General features: G+C 33.9%; 3 protein-coding genes across 5 annotated transcripts; 1 reads left to right on the forward strand and 2 right to left on the reverse strand.

Moving 5' to 3' along the window:
- Positions 1-3,980: 3,980 nt before the first annotated feature.
- Positions 3,981-13,279, reverse strand: LOC133694962 (uncharacterized). Its single transcript, XM_062116661.1, has 19 exons — positions 13,088-13,279; positions 11,987-12,096; positions 11,012-11,170; positions 10,510-10,575; positions 10,293-10,382; positions 9,810-10,109; positions 9,384-9,481; positions 9,013-9,048; positions 8,777-8,897; positions 8,430-8,666; positions 8,000-8,095; positions 7,785-7,850; positions 7,546-7,584; positions 7,325-7,459; positions 6,461-6,822; positions 6,148-6,241; positions 5,299-5,487; positions 4,799-4,920; positions 3,981-4,475 (listed from the first exon to the last, which is right to left on the reverse strand). Exons 2-18 carry the CDS (start codon positions 12,083-12,085, stop codon positions 4,822-4,824), a joined length of 2,286 nt encoding a protein of 761 aa, XP_061972645.1. The 5' UTR covers positions 12,086-12,096; positions 13,088-13,279; the 3' UTR covers positions 3,981-4,475; positions 4,799-4,821.
- Positions 13,280-17,601: 4,322 nt separating this feature from the next.
- On the reverse strand, positions 17,602-19,653 carry LOC133693854 (uncharacterized). Its single transcript, XM_062115197.1, has 2 exons — positions 19,205-19,653; positions 17,602-18,483 (listed from the first exon to the last, which is right to left on the reverse strand). Exons 1-2 carry the CDS (start codon positions 19,546-19,548, stop codon positions 17,829-17,831), a joined length of 999 nt encoding a protein of 332 aa, XP_061971181.1. The 5' UTR covers positions 19,549-19,653; the 3' UTR covers positions 17,602-17,828.
- Positions 19,654-20,745: 1,092 nt separating this feature from the next.
- LOC133693478 (putative pentatricopeptide repeat-containing protein At1g12700, mitochondrial) lies at positions 20,746-23,631 on the forward strand. 3 transcript variants are annotated; one of them, XR_009842132.1, is made up of 3 exons: positions 20,746-22,732; positions 22,904-22,994; positions 23,445-23,631. XR_009842132.1 is itself a non-coding variant. In XM_062114697.1 (2 exons), the coding sequence occupies exon 1, from the start codon at positions 20,861-20,863 to the stop codon at positions 22,688-22,690; it is 1,830 nt and encodes a 609-aa protein (XP_061970681.1). In that variant the 5' UTR covers positions 20,746-20,860; the 3' UTR covers positions 22,691-22,732; positions 22,904-23,631. The 3 variants fall into 3 exon arrangements, 1 of the variants encoding a protein (XP_061970681.1); XR_009842131.1 differs by having other exon boundaries at positions 20,746-22,994; XM_062114697.1 differs by having other exon boundaries at positions 22,904-23,631.
- Positions 23,632-23,787: the final 156 nt, after the last annotated feature.

Consider the following 23,787-nt stretch of genomic DNA (forward strand, 5'->3'; position numbering starts at 1 on the left):
ATGAGATAAATTGTGCAGTTTCAGAAAGTAACACCAGTTTTGGACTTACCTGCTGCTCTTTTAGATATTTGAGTGGTCTTTTTGTGTAATTCAACACAAATCACTTGGTGGCCCTGCTGGGCCCAGCATGTTGTTTCACCAGCCATGCAGTTTCACAGCAGAAAATGAAAAGGCTGTTCTGGTGAAGTGGGGCTATGGCTTTTTTCATTGCAGAACTGCCATTTGCCAGTTCCATTAGCTTTAAATACTTGGAGGTGGTGGGGTCTAATTTGGAATGACAACTGCTATTTAAAAAACATTAAGGGTTGATTTAATTAAGAAAAAATAATTTAAAATCAATATTCAAGCGTAGTCGTACAACCTTATCCAGAATAGATTTTATCATGGTTTGGAAGGGTTCACTTTAATTCTTTTTTTAAGAAGTAGAACTATATTAAAAATAATAAGTTAAGGAATGAGTTTTGACAGAATATATCTGGGTTTCTTAGATAATATTTAAAAATAAATGGCAATTAAAGAATTTTAATATATTATAGGATTAATTCCATATGATTTGTTGGCTGTGGAAAACCCTCTGAAAAAGGCAATGACTTTTTTAAATTAGCTCAACAAGGGAGGGTTTTAGGATAACCTTTACGATTAGTCCGTACCTCATGGTCGACGGGGAAGGAAAAAAAACTTTGACTCTTCAGTGTTTTAGCTTTCTATTATTTAAAAATAAATAAAAAATAAATCATAGCTCAAACCATTTTCGTTTCTTAATTTTATTACTCTAGAATAACCTAATATGTATAAATAAGAAAAAAAATCAAGATATTGTGCATTTAACTGAGTAAATTTACGTAGAACAATAATCACAGCTCGATCAAGGGGTCTTCTAACTATATATATATATATATATATATATATATATATATATATATATAAGTGTAGTCTACTAAGCCGTTAATAATTATTAGATATAATTATTAGATGATTCGTTTATATTATCCTCATACAACAGAGTCACTAGAAAGTATTGGCTTTTTGAGCTTATTTGGGATTCTAATTGTGATAATTTAAAATATTTTTATTTAGATATATATTAAAATAATATATTTTTTTGTTTTTAAAAAGATATTTTTAATATTAATACATCCAAATAATGTAAAATCACCAAAAAAACATTAATTTAAAATAAAAAATAAAAATATTTAATTTTTAAAAAAAATATTTTTAAAATATAAAAACAACTTTACTGTCAAAAAAAAAAGTAGCCTTTGTCTTCACTCCCAAAAGAAGTGGCTGTGAGCCACCAACCAGGAGGAAAACAGGGCAACGTGTTATCTTTTCCATTCATTCTTGGCCTTTTCTTAGGCCGTGTTTGATTGGAGGAAAGTGAATTCCTGGAATTCACTTTCCCTGTTTTCCCATGTTTGGCAGCAATATAAGAAAATAGTCAAAGGAAATTGAATTCCGGTCAATATTTTAGAGCCGTTTTATTAAAGAAAAGTGTTTTCCTTCTGATAAAAAAAGGAAAACACTTTTCTTTTTTCAGTAGAGCTCCGTTCACATATCACACAATCTCTCTCTCGTCAAAAACGTTTGGAAGCAAAAACAATTACAGAAACATTCACTGGACAATTGAAGCATTTTGCTTGAACAAGTTTAGTTATTCTTTTTCCTCTATTTCCTTTATATTTGTATCTGCTTCATAGATCTGTGTAAAAATTATAGCATTCCATTTCCATAAATTTGTTACCCATCATAAATTTTCCATAACATTTCCATAACACAGCAAAAATTCATCACACAAGCCACAAAAACACAATTTTTCCGTGACAATTTCTTCAAAAACCACTCACATTCAGCAGTTTTATTCTAACCAAACAAACCAATTCAAGGCACTTAAAAATCCCCAAACTATGTTAATCAATCTTCCCCAGCAAAAAGCAGCCCCTCCCTGTTACCCCATCCCCGGATCCAGCCCCTCCCTTGCTCTGTTTTTTTTTAACAGTAGCCGGGGGAGAAAGAGGAGAACTGGGAAGAAGGAGCCCTGTTGCCCCTTGACACTTTGTCCTGCATCTGTGTTGAATATGTGCTTCTTTGTGCATAAATGGCGAGAGATATAGAGAGGGAACCGGGGCATGAGAGAAACCGAGAGGGAGAGGGAACAAGAGAAGGGAAATGAGAGAAACCGAGAGGGAACAGTGGGAATCGATCGAGACAGAGAGGGAACATGGAGAATCAACCGAGAGGGAGAGGGAGAGGGAACATGGATTAGGGAACAGGGGAATGGGAGAGGGGAATCAACCGAGAGGGAGGGAGAATGGGAGAGGGGAATGGAATTAATTTGATAAAGGAAGCTTTGAAGGAATTAATTTGATACGAAGTCAGGAGAAGGAAGCTTTGAAGAAATTAATTTGATACTTGTGAAGTCAGGGGAAGGAAGCTTTGAAAAAAGATAAATAGATTGAAAAAATATTTTGATGGGTTTGTGCGAGAGTTAATTTGATATTTACTTTGTTTCTAAAATGTTGTACAATGAACTAAAAAATTGTATATTTTAAAGTTTATGAATATGCATATTCCAATCATGATAATTTTCTCAACAAAAAAATTATCTAAAGAACCCATCAAAATATTTTTTTCAATCTATTTATCTTTTAAACAAAACTTCATACAAAAAAAAAACCAAATATATAAGAAAAAAAATATAGTAATAGGTTTTACTTATTTTTATATAATATGATATGACATATATAGTTATATTTTATAAAATAAGCTATGTATGAATATATATTATAATAAAAAAAATTCATCATTATACTTTTTAGATTTTATTCTTTTATTGCAAGTGATTAAATATTTATATTAAATATTTTATATATATTAGATATACTTGAAAGAAAAATAATTCATTAATAAATTATTTTCCAGTTCATTTTCCATAACATAACCAAACACTGGAAAGTATTTTCCAGTTCATTTTCCATAACACTACCAAATATCAGAAAATACTTTCCCAGAATTCACCTTTCAGGAATTCACTTTCTCCGGAATTCATTTTCCAAAAGAAAACAACTTTCCTGCAAACAAACGGAGCCTTAATGTTCAAAACATTGAAATTCACTTTCTCCGGAATTCATTTTCCAAAAGAAAACAACTTTCCTGCAAACAAACGAAGCCTTAATGTTCAAAACATTTCGTGTAAAATTATATGATAAAATACTTTTACTTAAAAATATATTAAAATAATTTTTTAATATTAATACATCAATATTATTTAAAAATAATAATAATAATAATAATAATAATAATAATAATAATAATTTTAAAGCTAAAAAAAGTTCAATTTTTTTTAAAACTACAATCCAAAACTATACCCATTATTGCTTCCAAAGATGGGGCACAGGATATGGCCAAGCCTGCTACCACTATAATGTAATTTCTATATATAATAGAGTATAGCAAAGGGCAACTAATTCATGTTTTTTTTTTCCTCAAGTAATTAATTGTTCTTCTCTCTGAATATATCTAATATACATTGATTGATAGCAGAGTTAAAAGGCACAACAAGCAGTCATAGAATTGAGACAGAAATCAGCACATTTGGGAATTTGGGAGCACCCCACAACATTACAGCACTGGGCTTCACAAGATCACAGAAACTGTTCATGTAGGGAGGCCTGAGTGTGTGAATTCAAAAGAATTTTACAATTACATGCATGCAATTGCAATTTCCAATCATTGTAAAATGAATACAATTGGAAATGACTTTAAATAAAAATTAAGGATAATCTGCTGGCAAAAAAAATCAATTACAATTACATATGGCAGCACAAAGCATACCATGTGAATTGAAGCATACTTATTCTGAGACAATCTATCTCTCAGCTAGTTTCCCCTGTACATGATTTTGTTTACCAGCACCAAATAAATTTCTTTATGAAAATGCAGACACGGGGCAAAAATTATAGGCACATAAATAGAATGACTAGTTCGAAAAAAAATTGGGAACTGTATTATTTCCAAAAGGAGAAAAGAAAAGGACCGTTTTCATAACAGTGTTTCTATGGCTAGGTATTGTACCCAACAATACAAATCTACAATGCTTTCGACATCATAACTCTAGCATGGCACCACTTGGGACTGTTCCTAGGATGCTTCTGGTTAATTCTCCACCCGTCACAAATCTCTCTATTTCCACAAGAAGACTTGCCCTACAACTTGGCAATGTCCAACCATAAAAGCTTGCATGACTGCTAGACAAAGTTCAAAATTTATATACCATGTGTCCAACAAAGGAAAATGCGAAACAGGATCTTCTCAGCAAGTTTGGAGAAACGCCATAGATTCAGCAATTGATCGATTTCCCAAATTTACAAGGATCCAATTGGATACGTCCTCACAAGTGATGTACCCCACGAAGAATCAATGTATTCCCCAATATCTTACACATGCACATGATTTCGATCACCACAAGCCAAGCCAACCTGTGACCCAATAAATAATAATAGCCTGAAAAATGATATTTTGTTTGTTCTCCATATATACACCAAATGAATATACTGACTCAGCATGTTCAAAAGTAACCTTTCAGAATGCAATCAAATATAAATTCTGGAGAAAAATAAAATTTCCCGCAGTTTTTAACACATCCTATTGTCAACATAATGTGACTCCCTTTTTTTCAAGCTATAAAATTCAGGGAAAACTCACAAATATTGAAAGATGCATCACATAAATTTCGACTCAAGGGGGAAAGGTAAGAGTTTGGGAGGATAAACCCAGACTAAGAGAACAAGTCAATACTCACCTGCTCTCAAAAATTGTATGGAATCACCTTCCCTGAGCTAATCTGTAATTGAGGATCAGATCCTCAGGTTTCTTCCATATGTAAGCTCGCACCGTAGCTAAGCTCATGTCTGGGGATAAGACCTAGAAAAGACAGGCTTTCCTTGAGAAAATAGACAAACAAAATAGAGTAAAGAAAGAAAGAGCATGTAAAAGAGAAATAAGAACAGCAAATGGTTGTTCTTATACATTGCCTACTTTTCTTCTCATGCAATATGTGATTCTTGTTTGAACCTTTACAACTCATTTTATAACGATGATGTGCTCTTGGACATTCACCGCTCATGGATATATTATGCAGAAATGTCCAGCCAAAGATAGAAGTAACATTTAAAAAACTGATGAATCCAAAATCATAGTGTGAGCCACATTTGGTGATTACATTTGTTTACCTGAAGAGCCTTATTATGCAAATTTTGTGCTTTTGAGTGGATTTCCTCTAAAAATGAAAATTAAAAGGACCTGATTATTGCACAATATCTCTATGGAAGGCTTAAGCTTTTGCCAAGGCTTCACTCCAGATCGGAAAGCTCCATCTCCAACCACTGAATGCTGCAAGTGTCCTCCAAGTCCAGGAGCAAATGTTCCATCAGTTTTCACATTATCAATTGGTTTGTCAAGGACCATCTTTTCTACAACATAATTGACAACCTGCACAAAAATGTTAGTAAAACCCAGAGAGTAAAAATGGATTCTTCAGCATTATCACAGAAAATACACTGGCAAAACAGCTTCTAACTCAGGATTCATTTCACATCTTATTTCTTTTTGACAGCAACTAAGCTATAATTTGACCAGATCAATGGTGCAATATCAATGCATTTCCATTGAGGAATGAGAGAGTTACACTTTTGACCTTTAGAAACATGAAATTTAAGAATATAAACAGATTTTGAAACAGAAGCTTAGCATATCCATGATTTATGGAATAAGATCAGAAAAAAACTCATCATGCAGGAATATCGCATGCTAGTCTGCTAGACAACATCAACAAAAGGCAATTGATTACCATTTCTTGATGCATTAAATATTTTTAATTCTTCTGCAGATATTGTAGCTGAAATCCAGAGTTGCATCCAAATGCATCAATCAGACTTAATCAAGCCATCAATTTGTATTTTAGAAAGCAGGAGTTGAAGAGGAATTCGAAAGTCCAAAACATTGACAAAGAAACATTCATGAGAATATAATGTCAGAAATCTTCTTTTAGCAATGTATAAATAATTCCAGCCCAGCATCACATGAATATTGTGAAATATTTCCAGATCATACACGCATGCAAACTTTTCTTCCTTGCTGAATCCAACTTACTTTATGTATTCTCAGGATGCGAGGAGCACTTAATTTGCCTTGTGTGAGAATCTGAAAAGCTGAACCTTCGCATGGATGCAAATAAAAGCTGCACCTGCAGAAATTTAATCACTTTCATTATTATCTGCTGAAATAGAAATACACTTAAAATGAGAAATACTTGAGCACATTAGCATATTGATTGTTAACATAGTTTAGAGAGCCCAATAGGAAGCATAAATATTCAAGAACAAAATCTCAAAAGTTGATCAGAATGCTTCCCCGTGACTTGCAAGTACAATTAGAATTCAGTGAAAACAAGAAAAAAAATTACTTAGTGTTTTCTCTTGGAGGTAGGCGATTGTTCAACACACAATCCAAACACCACCAGGGGAAGTCCTTCTCATCTTCACTTCCATCTAAATCAGTAATTTTCTTTCTCCATGGACCTCCTTGAGAGCCCTCAGTAACCACTGAAGGAGGGGAAACTGTTGAAAATTCAAATGGAGGATAAACCATGGAGTCATTTTCAGCACCACCATCTACATCAACTCTAGAATGGGCAAGACTTCTAGGAGCAATATCCTTTCCAGATAAAACATCTCCATTAGCTGAAGCTTGGGATCCATGTCTTTGCCTTCGCTTGGCCAACCAATGAGCCAACAAACCTTTAAGGGTTTCACGAGCTAAATTAACCTGCAGATCATGAATAAGTGCCATTATGAGTATAATTCAACTGATTTAGAAAGATTCTTCTTTATCAATGTTGAAAACAAACTGTTGACAAGAATAGCAATTGGCTTCTACCATGAACAAATTGTTATGCTGCAGTTTAATCACCATTTATTACATCTAAAGAAGATTGTTTGCTAAAGTAGAACCATGCCAAAATGATTTTATTTCTACACTTCTTAGAGGCATAGCACATACAAATGTGAGTTTTGGGGACCTGCACAATGAGACGTCAGTCATTTCAATTTATAATCAAGAGGCACTCACTGAACAGCTTCAAACATTTAAAGCATTTGATTCTTTCAAAAGAATAAACTAGTTCACTAGGATAACATATATGTTCAACTCGTTCTCAAGTGAAGCAAAAATTCTAACTTATTAACACTTGTGTAAAATTGAGAATCAGCAGGTTCCATTTTAAAACATTTTCCCAACCCATACGTGTACAAAAGTTTTACTGTTTTACCTTGTCATCCTCAGGTTTCCCAACTATGTTAAGATCTGCTGAATACATCTCAGCAGAAAAGCACTGGGGTGTGTCCAAATGAACAGACAAGCTTCCAAGCCTGGTATCCACAGTGAACCATGCAGGAATGCTGACCTGGAATGTAAAAGGATCAACAGTAAGATCCACCAAAATTTCCAAGCAGCACCAATATACAGCAGAAAAAGACCTTATAATCATACCATTTCAAATAATTGTTCCTTTCTCTCCTCAAAGGACACCTGGAAAATGTCAAAATGAAAATATGGATAATGCCTGTATTATGCCAAACTTGAAACCCAATTTTATACATGCATATAGATGGCATAATTAGTACACCATATCATAGGGCAACTACCTCCCCTTCCAGGGAGCAGATATGCACTATTGCAAGGATGTAATCAACAATTCACACAAAAGGAAAGGGAAATAGAGATGTGACCTTCCCGTAGTCCTCAATTACAATGCCCCTTGTGATCTCCCACAGCTTCACCGAACCAGCAGTGTCCTTCCAAACAGGTATGACAGGTAAGTTTCATAGAACTCCACTGACTAAACCACCCCCCACTCCCAAAAAATAATAATAATAAAGAAAAGAGAACATTTTGGTGATTCCCTGTATATTTTAATAAATATGGCCAAAAGTACCATGCATACCTTGGTCAAGACATGCCTTCTATTATTTAAAATTTCATGCTGCACTATTGCTGAAGTTCCAGGAATCGTTAAGGTTGGTTCTTTATAGACTGGCACCTATAGAAAAGTGCAGTGCATTAAATAATACAAAGAAAAGGTACTGCAAGAGAGTCGCCATATTAAATAATTTTTAGAAACTCAGCAAAAATCATTCATAAAAATGAAAAAAAAAAAAAACACAGCTATTACATCAAGCCCAAGGGAAAATCTGCAACAGAACACAACATAATTCAGACTATAAGAAACCTTTTTGTAGTCACTGGATATTAATTCAAAAATTAACAAAAAATTAAAATTAGATGTAGGACATTAAATGGGATGACTTGATGACAAACAACTTATTACATGCAATAGCATCAGTTGCTTGTAAAAGGCTATGAGCATTACTTACTGGAATCGATCCTTCTAAAGAAACCCTTGCCCTTGAAAAGGAAAGATTACCAGCCAAGAATGAACCGCCTCTTTCAAAGACCTTTTGAGGGTTGTGCGCTTCAGCAGGCCATCTATGAACCGAGGAATCTGTGGTCGCAACCCATATACTGTCATCATGTAATGCCAACTGCAAAATGGGGTAATCTTTTTTGCAAAGCAAAAGACTCTCTCGTGTTGCCAAGTCTGTCAAGTACAACTGATGGTATAAACAGAATTGGGTATCAAAAATCTGGGCACCAAAAATAACACTAAAAAGTAAGAACTATGGAAATTAATTATATAGATTTCACAGGCAAAACTACTCACAGAAAGATCCCTTCCACCACTATATACATGGCTGAATGTTGGAGTGCTGGCAAGTGCCCAAACCGAATCTGTATGCACAGCATATGAATGCACACACCGCTGCATGCCAAGGTCCCACAGCCTACAAGACAATCCATGAACTATTCAGTACAAGGTCTTGTACATTTTTATTAATGAAATGATGGGTATTGGATGGAAGGATCAGAGTGAGAAAGAAAAAGGAGCAAGATATCCACCTGATCATAGAATCAGAAGAGCCTGATAAGCAATACCTACAAAAGTAAAATGGAAAATATGCTATCAGGAAACAGTACTGAAACAAAAATAAAATGGAAGAAATATCCAATTAAATTTGCTACATAAACGAGCAGTTGGTGTGGAACGATACAAGAGCAGCCCATACACTCCCTGAGCTATCAAGAAACAGACATAATTTGTAAAGGCCTTTACAAATTACTTTTATGAGATATTCAAGGGCAGTATGAATGCATACAGCACATATGCATGCAAGCATTGCAATCTCTATGCCAGATTTGATCCAAAATTTAATTCTTAACAAGAAAAATTATGCAAACAAACTTGATGGCTGCAGAACCATTCAACCAACCTGCCAGTAGAATCCAGAAGCAGAGCTCTAATGTTATCAGTATGCCCTCTTAGCTTCATAGCCTTCGAACCAGTTCGGGGGTCCCAAACACGGACAACCTTGAGGAATGAGGACAAAAGATAAATCATCTCTTGCTAACAATAAGCCAGTATCTTTGCAAACTATTAAATGATCAAAGCATATGTGTCCAAAGAACAAGCATGTATGCTCTTTCCATCATCTCATGTGTCTGCTGGACACCAGCTTAAAGAGGTAAGCATACACAAATGACTGAAATATCTACCGCAGAGTCATAAGCCTAATGGTACACCTCTCCTGAGACAGGAAGGCTCCAAGTTCAAATTCCCCTTCCCCACAAAAGCTATGGAATTATCAGAACATAAAAAAACCAAGAAATGACTATCATATCCGAATATACTAATATACCTTCTCAATCCCACCAGAGACAAGACGGGTTCCACTATCATTCATTGCCAATGCATAGACTGACTCCTTATGGCCTTTGGCACCAATTGGTACATACCCCTGAGTCATGTGCACAGAAATGCTGTTGCTTGAACTAATGGTTCGCAAACTTGTCATGGGCAATGAATTGGTAGAACCATTTACACCATTTAAACAATCATCTTCCATTGCATCACCAGACTTTGACACAGGAGTAAGTGCAGCTTCCACATCCCATATGAAAACTTCCCCACCAAGGCCACCAGAGGCAACAATATTGCTCTAAAATGCAGGACACTAAAACAGGATCAGAAAATGACTCCAATGATATTAAGATCATAGAACTATGGATTCAAGCATGATTCTACTAAATTGACTATACATCTTAAGATAGCAAGATGCACTAACTGGAACGTTTCATCCATGCGTTAATAAGATCCACAAAAATTTTGACACAGAAATTACATTTTTTTCTGCTGCTGCCAGACAAGTAACATAATCAGAGTGTTGACGAAGTGTCTTGGTACAAGTTCCATCAGATAAGCAATTCCATGTCTGATATATCACCCAAAAGAAAAAAAAAAAAAAAAAAGCAATTAACCAATATGAAGCTCAGTCAACAAGTGTACAGCCAATAACTCATTCAATACAAAACCAACAAAAATTAAGAAAATTGGCAAACCTTGAGGGCAGTGTCCGAAGAGCAGGAGACAAGGGTGCTATCACCAGCAAGGACAGCATCGTTTACCTGTACAACCAGGGATGCCCCAAATATATCCCATTTTAACTTAGGTATTCACAAAAAAAAAAGTTTATGGCACAAGAAAATAGCAACATAATATATAGTTCCACTCCACAAAGAAAAATGAACAATTAAAACGATGAGGGCACTCTAAATCACCATATTAAATGCTTATTCAATGAAAAATCAAGTTTGCATGTTTGGCACACTTGGAGTGTGAGGGAGTCTTGCCCATTCACATTTGATAATTGATTAGAAGATTCATTCAGGGTGAAAATTATCAAATCAAACTTTCTCCCCCCAAATTCAAACCTCATAAAAGACAAGAAACATCAGCTAAAACTATTATCCAATAATTGAAGGCAACAACGAAGCACCAACCAGATCCTTGATAGGTAACAGATAAAAAAATGAACAAACTGACAAAGGATTAAATGAGTACCCAATCAACATGTGACTCAAATGTGGCAGAGCAGGTAGCGGAATCTTCAGAAATGGCCCATCTCTTCAGCGTGCCATCACGACTCCCAGTGAAGAGGTAATCACATCCATTAGATACAGTGGACTTCAACACTTTCAGACAGTTTATGCCAGCACAGTGCTGCAAATGAGACATCCCCAAAAGAGGTAGTATTAGGATCCATGACTCCAATTAAAGTGACAAGTACATCAAAATTTGATATGTTTAAAGAAAATCAAGCAGCACACAATTGAAGATGGAGTCGATGTAAACAGAATATGCCATTCGTTTTTTGCTTTTATTGGAAAATATTAAACACTGTATGCCCTTACAGATACTTCAAACATTTATGAGTATTACTCAAGGTTGAATTTCAATTTTAGACAAGATAACAACATTCAACTTAATCATGGAAAGCATGTACATTGTGCTCATATAGTTTACTCTGGTCCATTAAAACAACAAAATCAAGCATAAAACCAACCTATTACAGACAGAAGCCTAGAAGGGAAAAAAAAAAGAGTTCCAATCACAACACCAAAAAATTCCAAATAAAAATGGAAGAGCAATATAAATACACTAGCATCAATAAGTAGTCAGAGCAAATATACAGTACAAATATTTGGACATGGTACATGAGCAGAGAATATGATTGTTTACCCAAAATTAAACTTGAAAAAACTTGAATGATCATCGTAACATTTAGAAGTATTAAGAAACAGCATCAAGTACTGTGCATGGTAGACAATATCAACTACATGAAGTTGATTTCACTGGAATATCATCAAGCAAGCAAGTTAGGTGGTAGGCACTTATACAACATCAAAGTGGACAATGATAACTCCATATAAAGCAATCACATAAAAAATTAGAAAAAAGCAACTTATTCACTTCAAATACTCAAAATGTTGAGCAAAACTCAATATTAAAAACAGAGCAACTACAAGATCACTTCACCTTTGTGTCATCAGCATCACTCAACACATATGTTAGCCTCTTCTCTTTACGTGGGCGAACAGAATTAGTTGTATTCCCTGCACTACCCACGCGGTGCATTGCAACAATATCTAAGAGAGATATAAATCAAAGCTAATTAGGAATTTCTTTTTTTAAAAAAAAAGTCACAAATATATCATTAATTCCTTCAAGCTACTTGCACAAGTGCATATTAATCAACTATTATTTCCTTTTAGAAAACTATCAAAGAAAACAAAGAAAAAGGCTGAAAAGACATTCCTTCAGAATGTTTCCACAGTTTTTCCTACCAAGTAGCCAGTTTAAGATGTTAACCAAATCTCTTTTCTCACAATAATCATGAGTTACACAAACTAAATTTTCCTTACACAGGTATACCTTAGGTCCAAACCGCATCAATAAAAAAAAAAAAAAAAAAACGTAAAAAACCCTAACATAAATCAAACAAAAACATACCCAGAAACAGATGAAACAGCCACAATGCACCAATCAAGCAACCATCCAGTTCATTCAGCAAATAAAATTAAATTCATCAAACGGTAAACCAAACCATAAACCTGAGACTACAACCACTTCACTATTCAAACGTGCATTTTTGGACACAAAACCATCACTTTCATCCCCATAGCAATTCCACAAAGGTACCGAAACAATATCATTCTGAGATTAAAATTGAACTCATTAAGACAATAAATCAAATCCTACACCTTGGCTTGCAACTTGCTCCCTACATATCCTACTACGTTACCATTCCCACATACAAATCGCACTCACACACGCATTTGTCTGGGAAAGAAAAAAAAACTAACAATCTACAAAACTAAGCTTCGTTTCACAATTCTACGCATACGCGAAAGTAACATCATTAAGCTCAAATCCTAATACGCTCGATACCAAATTTAAATGCTACGATTAAAAAAATAAATAAATAAATCTTCTTAAGCTAGTTTATTCAAATTGAACCTCGCGATACACAAAATCAACGATCCATACCCTAAAGTGATGGAGAGAATGCGGAGAGTAAACAAAATCGATTGCAAAGAAAAGAGAGAAATTGTGAATTGAAGTAGCTTGGTTACTGACCTGTTGCAAGTGATTGAATGGATTCTAGAGAGTTTTTTTATTCAATTAAACCCTGGAAGGAAGCGATTGTTTTGATAACGACGACGACGACGATGATGATTGTTTCTTGTTTGTTTTTAGAGAGAGGGAGAGATTTGGGAACTGAAAAAAGAAAAGAAAATCGTATAAACAGACTTTTTTTTTTTTGGGGGTCGGGGGGGGGGGGGGGGGTTTCTCTGACCAGGAACAACAAACAGGAAGTCAAAGGTGTTGTGTAAAAATTAAATCCCCGCATCATCTATATGATATAACTGAAAAGGTTCAAAGAAACGACGCCGTTGTGTGTTTCAAAGGGTTATTTATTTATTTCTTGAAAGGGTTTTTCTTAATATAATAAATGGAAATTAAAAAAAGACAATGATATGAATTGAAAATGCAACACTTGTTGTTTATGTTGGTGTCGTGTTCGGTTAGTTTGTCAGAATAAGATAGATGAATATAAAAAAATATAAATGTATTTGGTTAAAAAAAAATTATAAAGATATAAAAATAAAATATTTTATAAAATAATTTTAAAATGAATTTATATATTTTGATTAATGAATATATTATCAATGTCTCAATTATATTTATTTTTTATTTCAAGATGATGGAATAATTAAAAAAATAATATTTTTTTTCAATGTATTTGATATTATGATGTAAAATATTTTATAAAAAATATTAATTTTAATATTTTTAAAAATATATCTAAAATTAAAAATTATTACTCTATTCGAGTTTAAGGTTTTGGTAATTATGATTTATACATCGTTGTCATGATAGGTAAGTGTTAATTGCCGACCATAATGCCTGGACAGAGAGGGGTTGGTTTTTAAATGTTCTACACTTCTACTGTCAGCAAGAGATGCTTAGGTGTTGTTTGTTTTTACTCTTATAAATCGCCTTTAGTGGGTTTTTTCAAAAATTTTATTAGAAATTAATTAATTTTAAATTATTTTAACATATTACTATCAAAGATAATTTTAAAAAATAAAAAAATAATTTTATATATTTTTAAATAAAAAATATTTAAAAAAACAACCACCAAACTTTAAAACAGTAAAAATCCTAAGCGGAGGGTATAATGACAAGTTATGACCAGGTACGTAGCTGTGGGGGCCAAATTCATAACAAAACTGCAGATTAGTCTGCAAGTTCTATTTTAAAGTGGGATTCAGATTTTTTAAGAAATTTTAATTTGAAAAGGCTATCTAATAACACATATTTTATTACCATTCAATTTTTTATTTATTTTAGTTTCTTTATTATATTTTTTTTCACTCATATGTATAATTATTGAGATAATTGTCGGGTTTATTTGAAAAATATACTATTTAAATTATATATTATTATTTTAATGATTCAATTAACCTAGTCAATTTTAATTTGCATCTGACCAAATCAACATTAAAAAAAATAAAAAATATATATTATTATTTTAATAAAAATATTGATTTAAAGACTTGTAAATTAATCCGGAACTTAAATTTTGTTTTAGAATCCATCCTTAAAACAAGTCTACAGCTATGCAAATATAAATCAAATCTAATTTGATAATCCGGATAAGAATAAACTATCATTAAGGAATTCATAATAATTTATTATAATTAAAAAATTATTATGAAAAGGAAGGAAAAAATAGTAATCCAAGGGATTCCATTATTCCAATTACAAAAATAGGAGGAAGAGGGGGTATAAGAATGGACGCCTCTTGCACATTGCAAGGGATGTCGGCTTTGAAGAATTTAATAAATTGTTTTGGTTCGATATATTAATTTACATCAACGAATATTAGCAATTCCTTCGTAACGTACTTTTTTTATTAAAAAAATCGAAGTGTAGGATCTCTTTTGCACGAAACAAGATCTAGTCCATCATACTTGTCACTGTGGCTCACGACATTCCGTGAGTTGAATTAATTTTTTTTTAAATATGGGAGGATTTTTCAGATATTGCCAATATATTGTACAGTAAAAAATAATAATTATAAATTTAAAATTTAATGTATATTAAATAATATCTTCTCTAAACATCAAAACAATATAATGATATACTAAATAATATTTTAAAAAATATATTAAAATAATAACATATTATTGAATTTTATTTGCCAAGTTTGATTTATTTATTTTTTGATATTTTACTTAATAGATTATATTGGATTTTATCTATTGAATTTAATTTAATTATTATTGAATATTTTATTTAGTGGATTAAAACTAATTTTTTCTTGTCTTTTAATTCTAAGCTTTATTTTTCTTCTCTTTTTACACCTTTTAATTTTTATTTTATAGTGTTTATAAATATGATAGAGGTTTTTTTAAAAGTAATTAAAATAATAATTTTTATTTTTTAAAAAATTATTTTTAACACAAAACGAATTAAAAATATAAAAAATAGCAAATAATAATTTTTTTTTAAAAAATACATTTAAAAACACGATGTCAAATAGGATATTTTGTCCGCATTAGAAGAGCAGCGTGGTACACTGACAAGTGACAAATGAAAAGAAAAGGGTATTTTAATTCCTTGACTTTCATCGATGTGATCGAGGACTCGAAGGGTTTTCTGTTCTTTGCTCTAACCACGTTCTGTCCTAATCACTTCGATTCCTGTATGATTTTTGTTTTTTAATAGTTTTTGGAATGGAAGCTGAGCTGGTTTTTAGAATGGAGAACTTCTTCGCCTTCCACCCGTTTATCATTGTATTTTAATATAAATTTAAAAATGTTAATATTAAAAATAATTTTTTAAAAATAAAAATATTATTTTAATATATTAAAAAAACATTTAAAAAATAACTACTTACAGGGTCTTTTCGCCGAGCCCGGATGTGGTGAAATCTCCCTAACCTCAAGGCCGATACCAATCCTCGTAACCAAGAAGAAAAGGAGCGAATGAGAAGAGAATTTGAAAACTTCATGAACATCCGTCTTCGCAGGCGATTTGAAAAGGAGTACATCTTTCTTGTCTTCCTATAAGGAAGTTTTTGATGTAGTTGCTATTTGTTTTTTTCTTAAACGTCCAGATTTGTTCCCCAACTCTTTTAGAGAGGCGCTTTTAAGCGAGTGAAAATGGTCTTTTAAACCTTTTTTTTCCAGTTTCAAGCCTTTGTCAAGAGCAACAAACCGTGCATTATTACTTGTCGGAAAAAAAAAACTGTGCATTAACATTAATCAAGAAGCAATAGAATGTCTGAAAAGAATGCGTGCCCATTGCATATCTGGATAACAATGCTCCCATGTTATTACTGTGTAAACACTTTATGGTATGTTTTGTAATGATCAAGGGACTTCCTATAATGTAATGATCAAGGGACTTCCTAAAGAAGGGCTGACAGATGAAGCATACGAATTGTTTAGAAAAATGGAAGATGATGGCTTCTTGCCGGACAGCTCGTCTTATAATGTTATCATTCAAGGATTTCTTCAAAAGCGGGACTCGTCAACCGCTATACGACTTGTTCATGAAATGGTTAGTAAAAGATTCTCGGCAGATTTGTATACATTTCAGATGTTGTTGGATCTGGAATCTCATGATGAAATCATAAGCGGATTCATGCGTGGGAGCTCTCAAGGTAGGGAAATGAAGTGAAATGTTCCTATTCAAGCGCTGTTGTAGATTGCTGTCCCTCTTTTGAGTTCTCACAATACTCAGTTCTTCAACTTTATTGTTTAACTAGTAACACTTTCATGCACGTCAGGATCCGTCGTTTTTGTGCAGCTATCCATTATCTGTACCGCAGCAAACACATTTTTTTCTTCAAATCCCTTAATTTCTTATTATCAGGAATTCCATGGTTGGTTAGGGGCCTGCACTTCTAAGAATATACGTTGAAGAGAGCTAACTGATAGTTTGGACGTATCTTCCAAGATCTTGTTCACCATGAACACTTCTGCTTGACGAGGTTTACTGCTCTTTCTCCCTTTACGTGTGTCAATTGCCACAAAATTTTTACAATTCAAATTCATAATCATAACAGTGGTTATTGACGCCTGTCTGCTGCTCAAGCTGACGCAATTACCACTTGCATGATTCATATCCATGCATGATCATGTTACACAATGACATTTATCAATTACCTCTGTGATTTTCACAATTCAAATGCAAACTTCTCTTTGATGAGTTTTGCTGCTCTTTTTCCCTCAATGAATATCAATAAATATTGATGCGTGTATGCTTATCGACACACTTGGTCATTTTCACAATTTAAATGCTTTCAATTCTATCTATAACCGCTCAACTGAAGTCTCATTCTTGTATGAAGAAGCTCTAAGTGTAGTGAGATAATTAATTGAATTTCTTGGCGTAATTTTGAGCCGAGGTCATTTTTTTAACTGATTTTTTTACAATTAAAGGCAATCTTATCATAATTTTCTTCTTAAATTTAATTCTTAAAAAACATAAACCACTTGTCAGTGCACCGCACCCCATCATCAAACTAAAGTTCAGTGATTAAAATATCCCCACTCCATCATCTATCCACTAGTCAGTGATTAAAATACCCCCATTCCATCATCAAACTGAAGTTCAAGCCAAACAAAGCCAGCAAGGTCATTGATCCTCTCTCTCTATTTTTTTTTTCTTGCTGTTATCAACTGGATGTTGAAGATGAAGTGAACAGAAGCAACAAAACAAGTATACAACAACTTGGAGGCTCCATTCTTGCATCCGAATTGCCTACAACCAAAACCAAGAAGCCTATTCTATTCTGCACTCTCTAAGCTTTGGAACGCCTAAACTCGAACCAAATTTCATAGTGATTAAAAAGCAAGCTATCATGTGTATGCTTTCCTAGATACTCAAGTCCCAAACTGGTCAACCTCTTAGTGCATTCCTCACCTCCCAATCTTGAGCAGAACTTTATATTATGTGACACGAAGATTCGGCCATCATAAGGCTTCAGCTTGCTCACTAATCTTTCTAGTCCAGCCCAGACAAGCTTATCAGGCATATGAAGAAACACAGCACTAGCATATATCAAATCATACACCACTCGAGAACCAAACTTGGAGAAATCCATGTCTTCACCTCGCACAATCAGAGGACGCTTGTGTAAAAGACCCTGAGAAGGAAGTTCATATCTGAACGCAGCCATCAGAGAGAGCTCATCTCTTTCAAGACAGTGGTAGTGCTCAGGGCTGAGATAACGAATAAAATGTGAGCCAACACGGAGAGTTCCGCACCCAATCTCAAGCACACGTGAGTTGGGTGATAGGCGGCTAGACTCAGCAAGGAACTCAAACACATCCCGTCCACCTGCCCAGGGCTCCCCATAGTTGCTATGGTGCTCTTCCACAAGTAGCTCACCAGGACATGGGAGTGCAGTGTGATTATCTGACTCTGGCCCTTCATAATGTGATATGCCCTTGAACCTGAAAAAGGGAGACAGATCAATTCAAAATCATTCATGTGCCCTGAAATTAAAATGAACAAGATACCAATATCTAAGTTTGCTAATACATGCACAAACATTCGAAGACATTCTCAGTTTCGAATACGGAGGGAGCCGGTAACATTAACAACAAAAAGTTACAACACTGCACTTGGAAATTGCGGGAAGAAAAACTCTTAACTCTCAGATCAAATAAAATACTTCACATTGGATGTGATCAAATGATTCCCACATCTTTCCATCACAGGAACATCATTTCCTCCTTTTACTTCATCAATTACTTTCCAATCCATTCTACCAAAATTAGGTTAAATGCAAAGAAACAATTAACAATACATTTGCAAGCAAAGCAATGGAGCACCGACACAATGAGCCATCAACAGCAAAAAGTTGACTCACATCCACACAAACAGGCTCTCATGGTTCCGAGTTTGCAGGATTAAACAGATAAAAACGCAGCACCTTTCATCTTCAAACATGTCCAAATAAAAGTACTGTTTCATAACAGCCCAAATACACCAACACGCACATGACCCTTAAAAATCCCAACTTTTTCAACACCCAAAGCACAATCATCCGTAAAGACACCACCCAAGATCCAAAAATCTAAACTTTATCAATACCCAATACACAAACATTTAAAAAAAACAAAACCCAGAACTCAAAAAACCATATAAAAAATATAAAAGAGAGTTACTTACTGGATAAGATCTTGTAACTGTTGAGCTCTAGTACGAGGATTAATCCCTTTACGAAGAACATTATCTTGCATATGTAAACCATTAGCTTGGATCTGATCTTTAATCCATTCAATATCCTCTTCTGTAGCTGATATTCTTTCTTTTCTATCAACCTCGCCAAGCCCATCTCCACCACTGTTATTATCATTAAAGCTTTGCAAAGAAGCGGGACAAGAACATGTAGAGAGAGAAGACAGGAGAAAGAATAACATTATTGCTGCTATCAAAACCGAAAGAACTAACGTTGGAATTGAAATTACTATCCCCTTTTGTGCTGGTGAATATGTTACTGTTGATAATGCCATTCTTCCTCTCCCTCTCTTTCGTTCCTCTCCCTCTCTTTCTCTCTACTACTTGCTTGATTTTTTATGAAAATGAAATTATTGTTTTTGTTTTGTTTGTTTTTTTATGTGTGACTTGTGTCGTTTGAGGGACCGTGATATGTTGGTTTCCTTTATGAGCATGTCGTGTCGTTTTTTTGGAATTGGGATTGAATTTGGTTTTTGTGTTTTGCAAGTTAGGTGCTTGCATTTTGTCTTAATTACATGAGCATCCACAAGGATCAAATTTGGAAAATAAAAGTCTTGAACAGATGATAAATTGAGTTTTTAATCAATTTTTTTCATGATTTTTTTATTTTATTTTGAACCAAACCTATCTAAATGATCATCGGTTTAGTTTTGTTTTTTTTATTTGAAAAAACATAATTAGTATATGAATATTTTAGATAGAAATTTTGAATTTTTCAACCTACACCATGTAATGGATTGTGTTTTTTTTAAAAAAAAAATAATTATTTTTTATTTGGTTTGAATTCTTTTGTTTTTTTTAATTTTTAAACTCAAAACTAAAATCGAATCAAACTGATTTTTTTAAAAGAAATTTTAATTGTTTTTTTTAATTTGATATCTCGATTTGATTTTTTCAAATAATTTTATATTGTTTTTTTCAGCTAATTATTCAATTCTTTTGTTCATCCAACTTTATTAGATACTCACTGTGATGCAAACTAAAGAGATTAAATTTATTTGTTTATCTTATTCAATGTTTTTTAATTTATTAAAATAATATTTTATTTATTTATTTAAATTTATTTTTAATGCAAACATTATCTAAAAATACAAAAAAATAATTTAAAACTAAAAAAATTTAAAATTGTTTAAAAGCACAGTACAACTGCAGCTCCAAACAAGTACTCTCTAGTTATAAAAATGCTTTAGAATTAAGAATTTTAAAATTTTATTTTACTAGCTTTGGTAAAAAAAAAACACAAGAGGGAATATGTTAAATTTAGCAAATTTATTCATCATAATGATACGCTAAATGTAGAGTTTTTCAAGGCACAAAACTGGGCTTGTCAAGATAATTTGGATTTCTATTATTTGGGCCGGTCAGATTGTTAAGTTTAGCACGTTTTGAATCCAAATTCTATAAACCGGGCTAGGCCGATTATTTATTAATATCGAAATTCCATTATCTCGCACTTCATTATCTATTGATCAGTGAAAATACTGTTGAACAAGAGAAAGAAGACAGTGAAGTTGGCTACAATCTCCAGCTTCGAGGGAGGCAAAGGACTGAGAGGGTGCGAGAGACCACCAGCTTTTTAGTCCAACAATGTTGATGTTCATGCAGAAAAACGCTTTTAAAGCTTCTGCTTCTTCTTCTATTTGGGTCCTTCAACAACATATGGAGATGGGTTTTTATCTTTTTCTTCCTGATTTCCCTTCTTTCTTATATCACCACATCACCACTTCTACTTGTACAAAGAAACCTTCCTTGCCTCAAAACAATGGTGGGTTTCTTAGTAATAATAGCATTAGTATTGATGATGCCTTGGCTTCATTCTATCGCATGCTTCGCATGAATCCTAGGCCTTCTATTGTGGAATTTGGTAGATTCTTAGGGTCATTTGCCAAAAAGAAACAGTATTCCACTGTTGTCTCTTTGTGCAATCAAATGGATTTGTTTGGAGTTACCCACAATGTTTATTCTCTAAATATATTGATTAACTGCCTTTGTCGCTTGAACCATGTTGTTTTTGCTATCTCTGTTTTGGGTAAGATGTTCAAACTGGGTATTCAACCGGATGCTATCACATTCAATACCCTTATTAATGGGCGCTGCATTGAGGGGGAGATTAAAGAAGCAGTAGGAATGTTTAATGAGATGGTACGTAGAGGACATCAGCCTGATGTAATTAGCTATAGTACTGTGATCAATGGTTTGTGCAAAAGTGGCAACACAAGTATGGCACTTCAATTGCTCAGGAAGATGGAAGAAAAGGGCTGTAAGCCGAACTTGGTTGCGTATACTACAATCATAGACAGCCTTTGCAAAGATACGCTAGTTAATGACGCCATGGACTTATTATCTGAAATGGTGGACCGGGGCATTCCACCAGATGTTGTTACTTACAGCACGATTCTTCACGGTTTCTGCAGTTTAGGACATTTGAATGAAGCAACCATATTGTTCAATGAAATGGTTGGTAGGAATGTTATGCCAAATACAGTGACCTTCACCATTTTGGTTGATGGACTCTGCAAAGAAGGGATGGTTTCAGAAGCTCGGTGTGTCTTTGAAGCGATGACCAAAAAAGGCGCTGAGCCAAATGCTTACACCTACAATGCCTTGATGGATGGATATTGTTTAAATAACCAAATGGATGAGGCCCAAAAGGTGCTCGACATCATGGTTGGCAAGGGTTGTGCACCTGGTGTACATAGTTACAACATCTTGATCAATGGATATTGCAAGAGAAGAAGGCTGGATGAGGCAAAATCACTCCTTGTTGACATGTCTGAAAAAGAATTGACTCCTGATACTGTCACTTACAGCACTCTTATGCAAGGTCTGTGCCAAGTAGGGAGACCTCAGGAAGCTCTAAATCTTTTTAAGGAGACGTGTTCTTCTGGCCTTCTTCCAGATTTGATGACTTACTCAACTTTGTTAGATGGCTTGTGCAAACATGGACATTTGGATGAGGCATTAAAGCTGCTCAAGTCAATGCAAGAGAGCAAAATAGAACCTGATATAGTCCTTTATAATATTCTCATTGAGGGCATGTTTATTGCTGGGAAGCTTGAAGTTGCAAAGGAACTATTTTCCAAGCTGTTTGCAGATGGAATACAACCTACTATACGGACATACACTATCATGATCAAGGGACTGCTTAAAGAAGGGCTGTCAGATGAAGCATACGAATTGTTTAGAAAAATGGAAGATGATGGCTTCTTGCCAAACAGTTGCTCTTATAATGTTATCATTCAAGGATTTCTTCAAAATCAAGACTCATCAACTGCTATACGACTTATTGATGAAGTGATTGGTAAACGATTCTCGGCAGATTCGTCTACATTTCAGATGTTATTGGATCTGGAATCTCATGATGAAATCATAAGCCGGTTTATGCGTGGAAGCTCTCAAGGTAGAAAAATGAAGTGAAATTTTCCTATTCAAGTGCTGTCGTAGGTTGCTGTCCCTCTTGTGAGTTATCACAGTACTCAATTCTTCAACTTTATTGTTCGACTTGTAACACTTTCATTCACATTAAGCTCTGTCCTGTTTGTGCTGCTATCCATTATCTGTACCACAGCAAACACATAGTTTGTTCAAATCTTTTAATTTCTTACTAACAGAAATTCCATGGTTGGTTAGGGTCCTGAATTTCCAAGAAAATACATTGAAAAGAGTGAACTGGACGTTTGAACATTATTCCTGTTCACCATGAACACTTCTCCTTGATGAGGTTTGCTGCTCATTCTCCCTTGACGTAAATCAACCGACACTATATTATCACAATTCAAGTTCGTAATCATAACAGTGGTAATTGACGCATGTTTGCTGCTCACGTTGTCACAATCACCACACGCATGATTCATATCCATACACAATCATGTCGACACAGTGATGTATATCAATTACCTCTGTGATTTTCATAATTCAAATGCATAATATCCCTTGATGCAGACTGCTCTTTGATGAGGTTTGCTGCTCTTTCGCCCCTGAAGTATATGAATAAATATTGACGCATGCTCGCTTATAGACGCACTTTGTCATTTTCACTGTTCAAATGCATTCAGTTCTATCCGAAAGACTGAAAGCCCTCGATTCTATAACACTGAAGTCTCATTCTTGTATGAAGAAGCTCTCAAGTATTAATTTGTGAAATTTATCTCAACATAAATTTGCTTGGCAGGTGGAAAAGGAGCAAGTGACTGTTTTTGAGGCCGCAAGTGAACTTTATCGATGAGCAAGCTTGGTGGCCTTCTACATATTTTTAGATATGGGCTGAGGAACCTAATGTGTTCGATTATTTTGCATATATAATTCAGATTATTTTTTAAAAAAGAATAGTTAATGTTAATTAAAAATTATAGCGAGAAGTTGCTCTTTTTTTTGTTAAAAATAAAAGCTAGATATTTAAGCAAATATTTGATTTCGTGTCGTGGTGCATTTTTCAAATATTTTTATTTAATTATAAGGAATTTACAATGGAGACAATTATATAGAAAAAAAAATTGGGATTGTTTAATATCAAA

This window comes from Populus nigra, chromosome 5, assembly GCF_951802175.1.
Source record: "Populus nigra chromosome 5, ddPopNigr1.1, whole genome shotgun sequence".
NCBI lineage: Eukaryota > Viridiplantae > Streptophyta > Magnoliopsida > Malpighiales > Salicaceae > Populus > Populus nigra.

Coding starts and splice junctions, on each gene's coding strand:
- LOC133694962 (XM_062116661.1), bottom strand. CDS start 12,085: ATGCACCGCGTGGGTAGTGCAGGGAATACAACTAATTCTGTTCGCCCA. Junction 9,482..9,809: donor TCTCTGGTGGGATTGAGAAG/GTATATTAGTAT, acceptor TCATTCCTCAAG/GTTGTCCGTGTTTGGGACCC. Junction 9,049..9,383: donor CTTCTGGATTCTACTGGCAG/GTTGGTTGAATG, acceptor TTACTTTTGTAG/GTATTGCTTATCAGGCTCTT.
- LOC133693854 (XM_062115197.1), bottom strand. CDS start 19,548: ATGGCATTATCAACAGTAACATATTCACCAGCACAAAAGGGGATAGTA. Junction 18,484..19,204: donor CAGTTACAAGATCTTATCCA/GTAAGTAACTCT, acceptor TCCCTTTTTCAG/GTTCAAGGGCATATCACATT.
- LOC133693478 (XM_062114697.1), top strand. CDS start 20,861: ATGTTGATGTTCATGCAGAAAAACGCTTTTAAAGCTTCTGCTTCTTCT.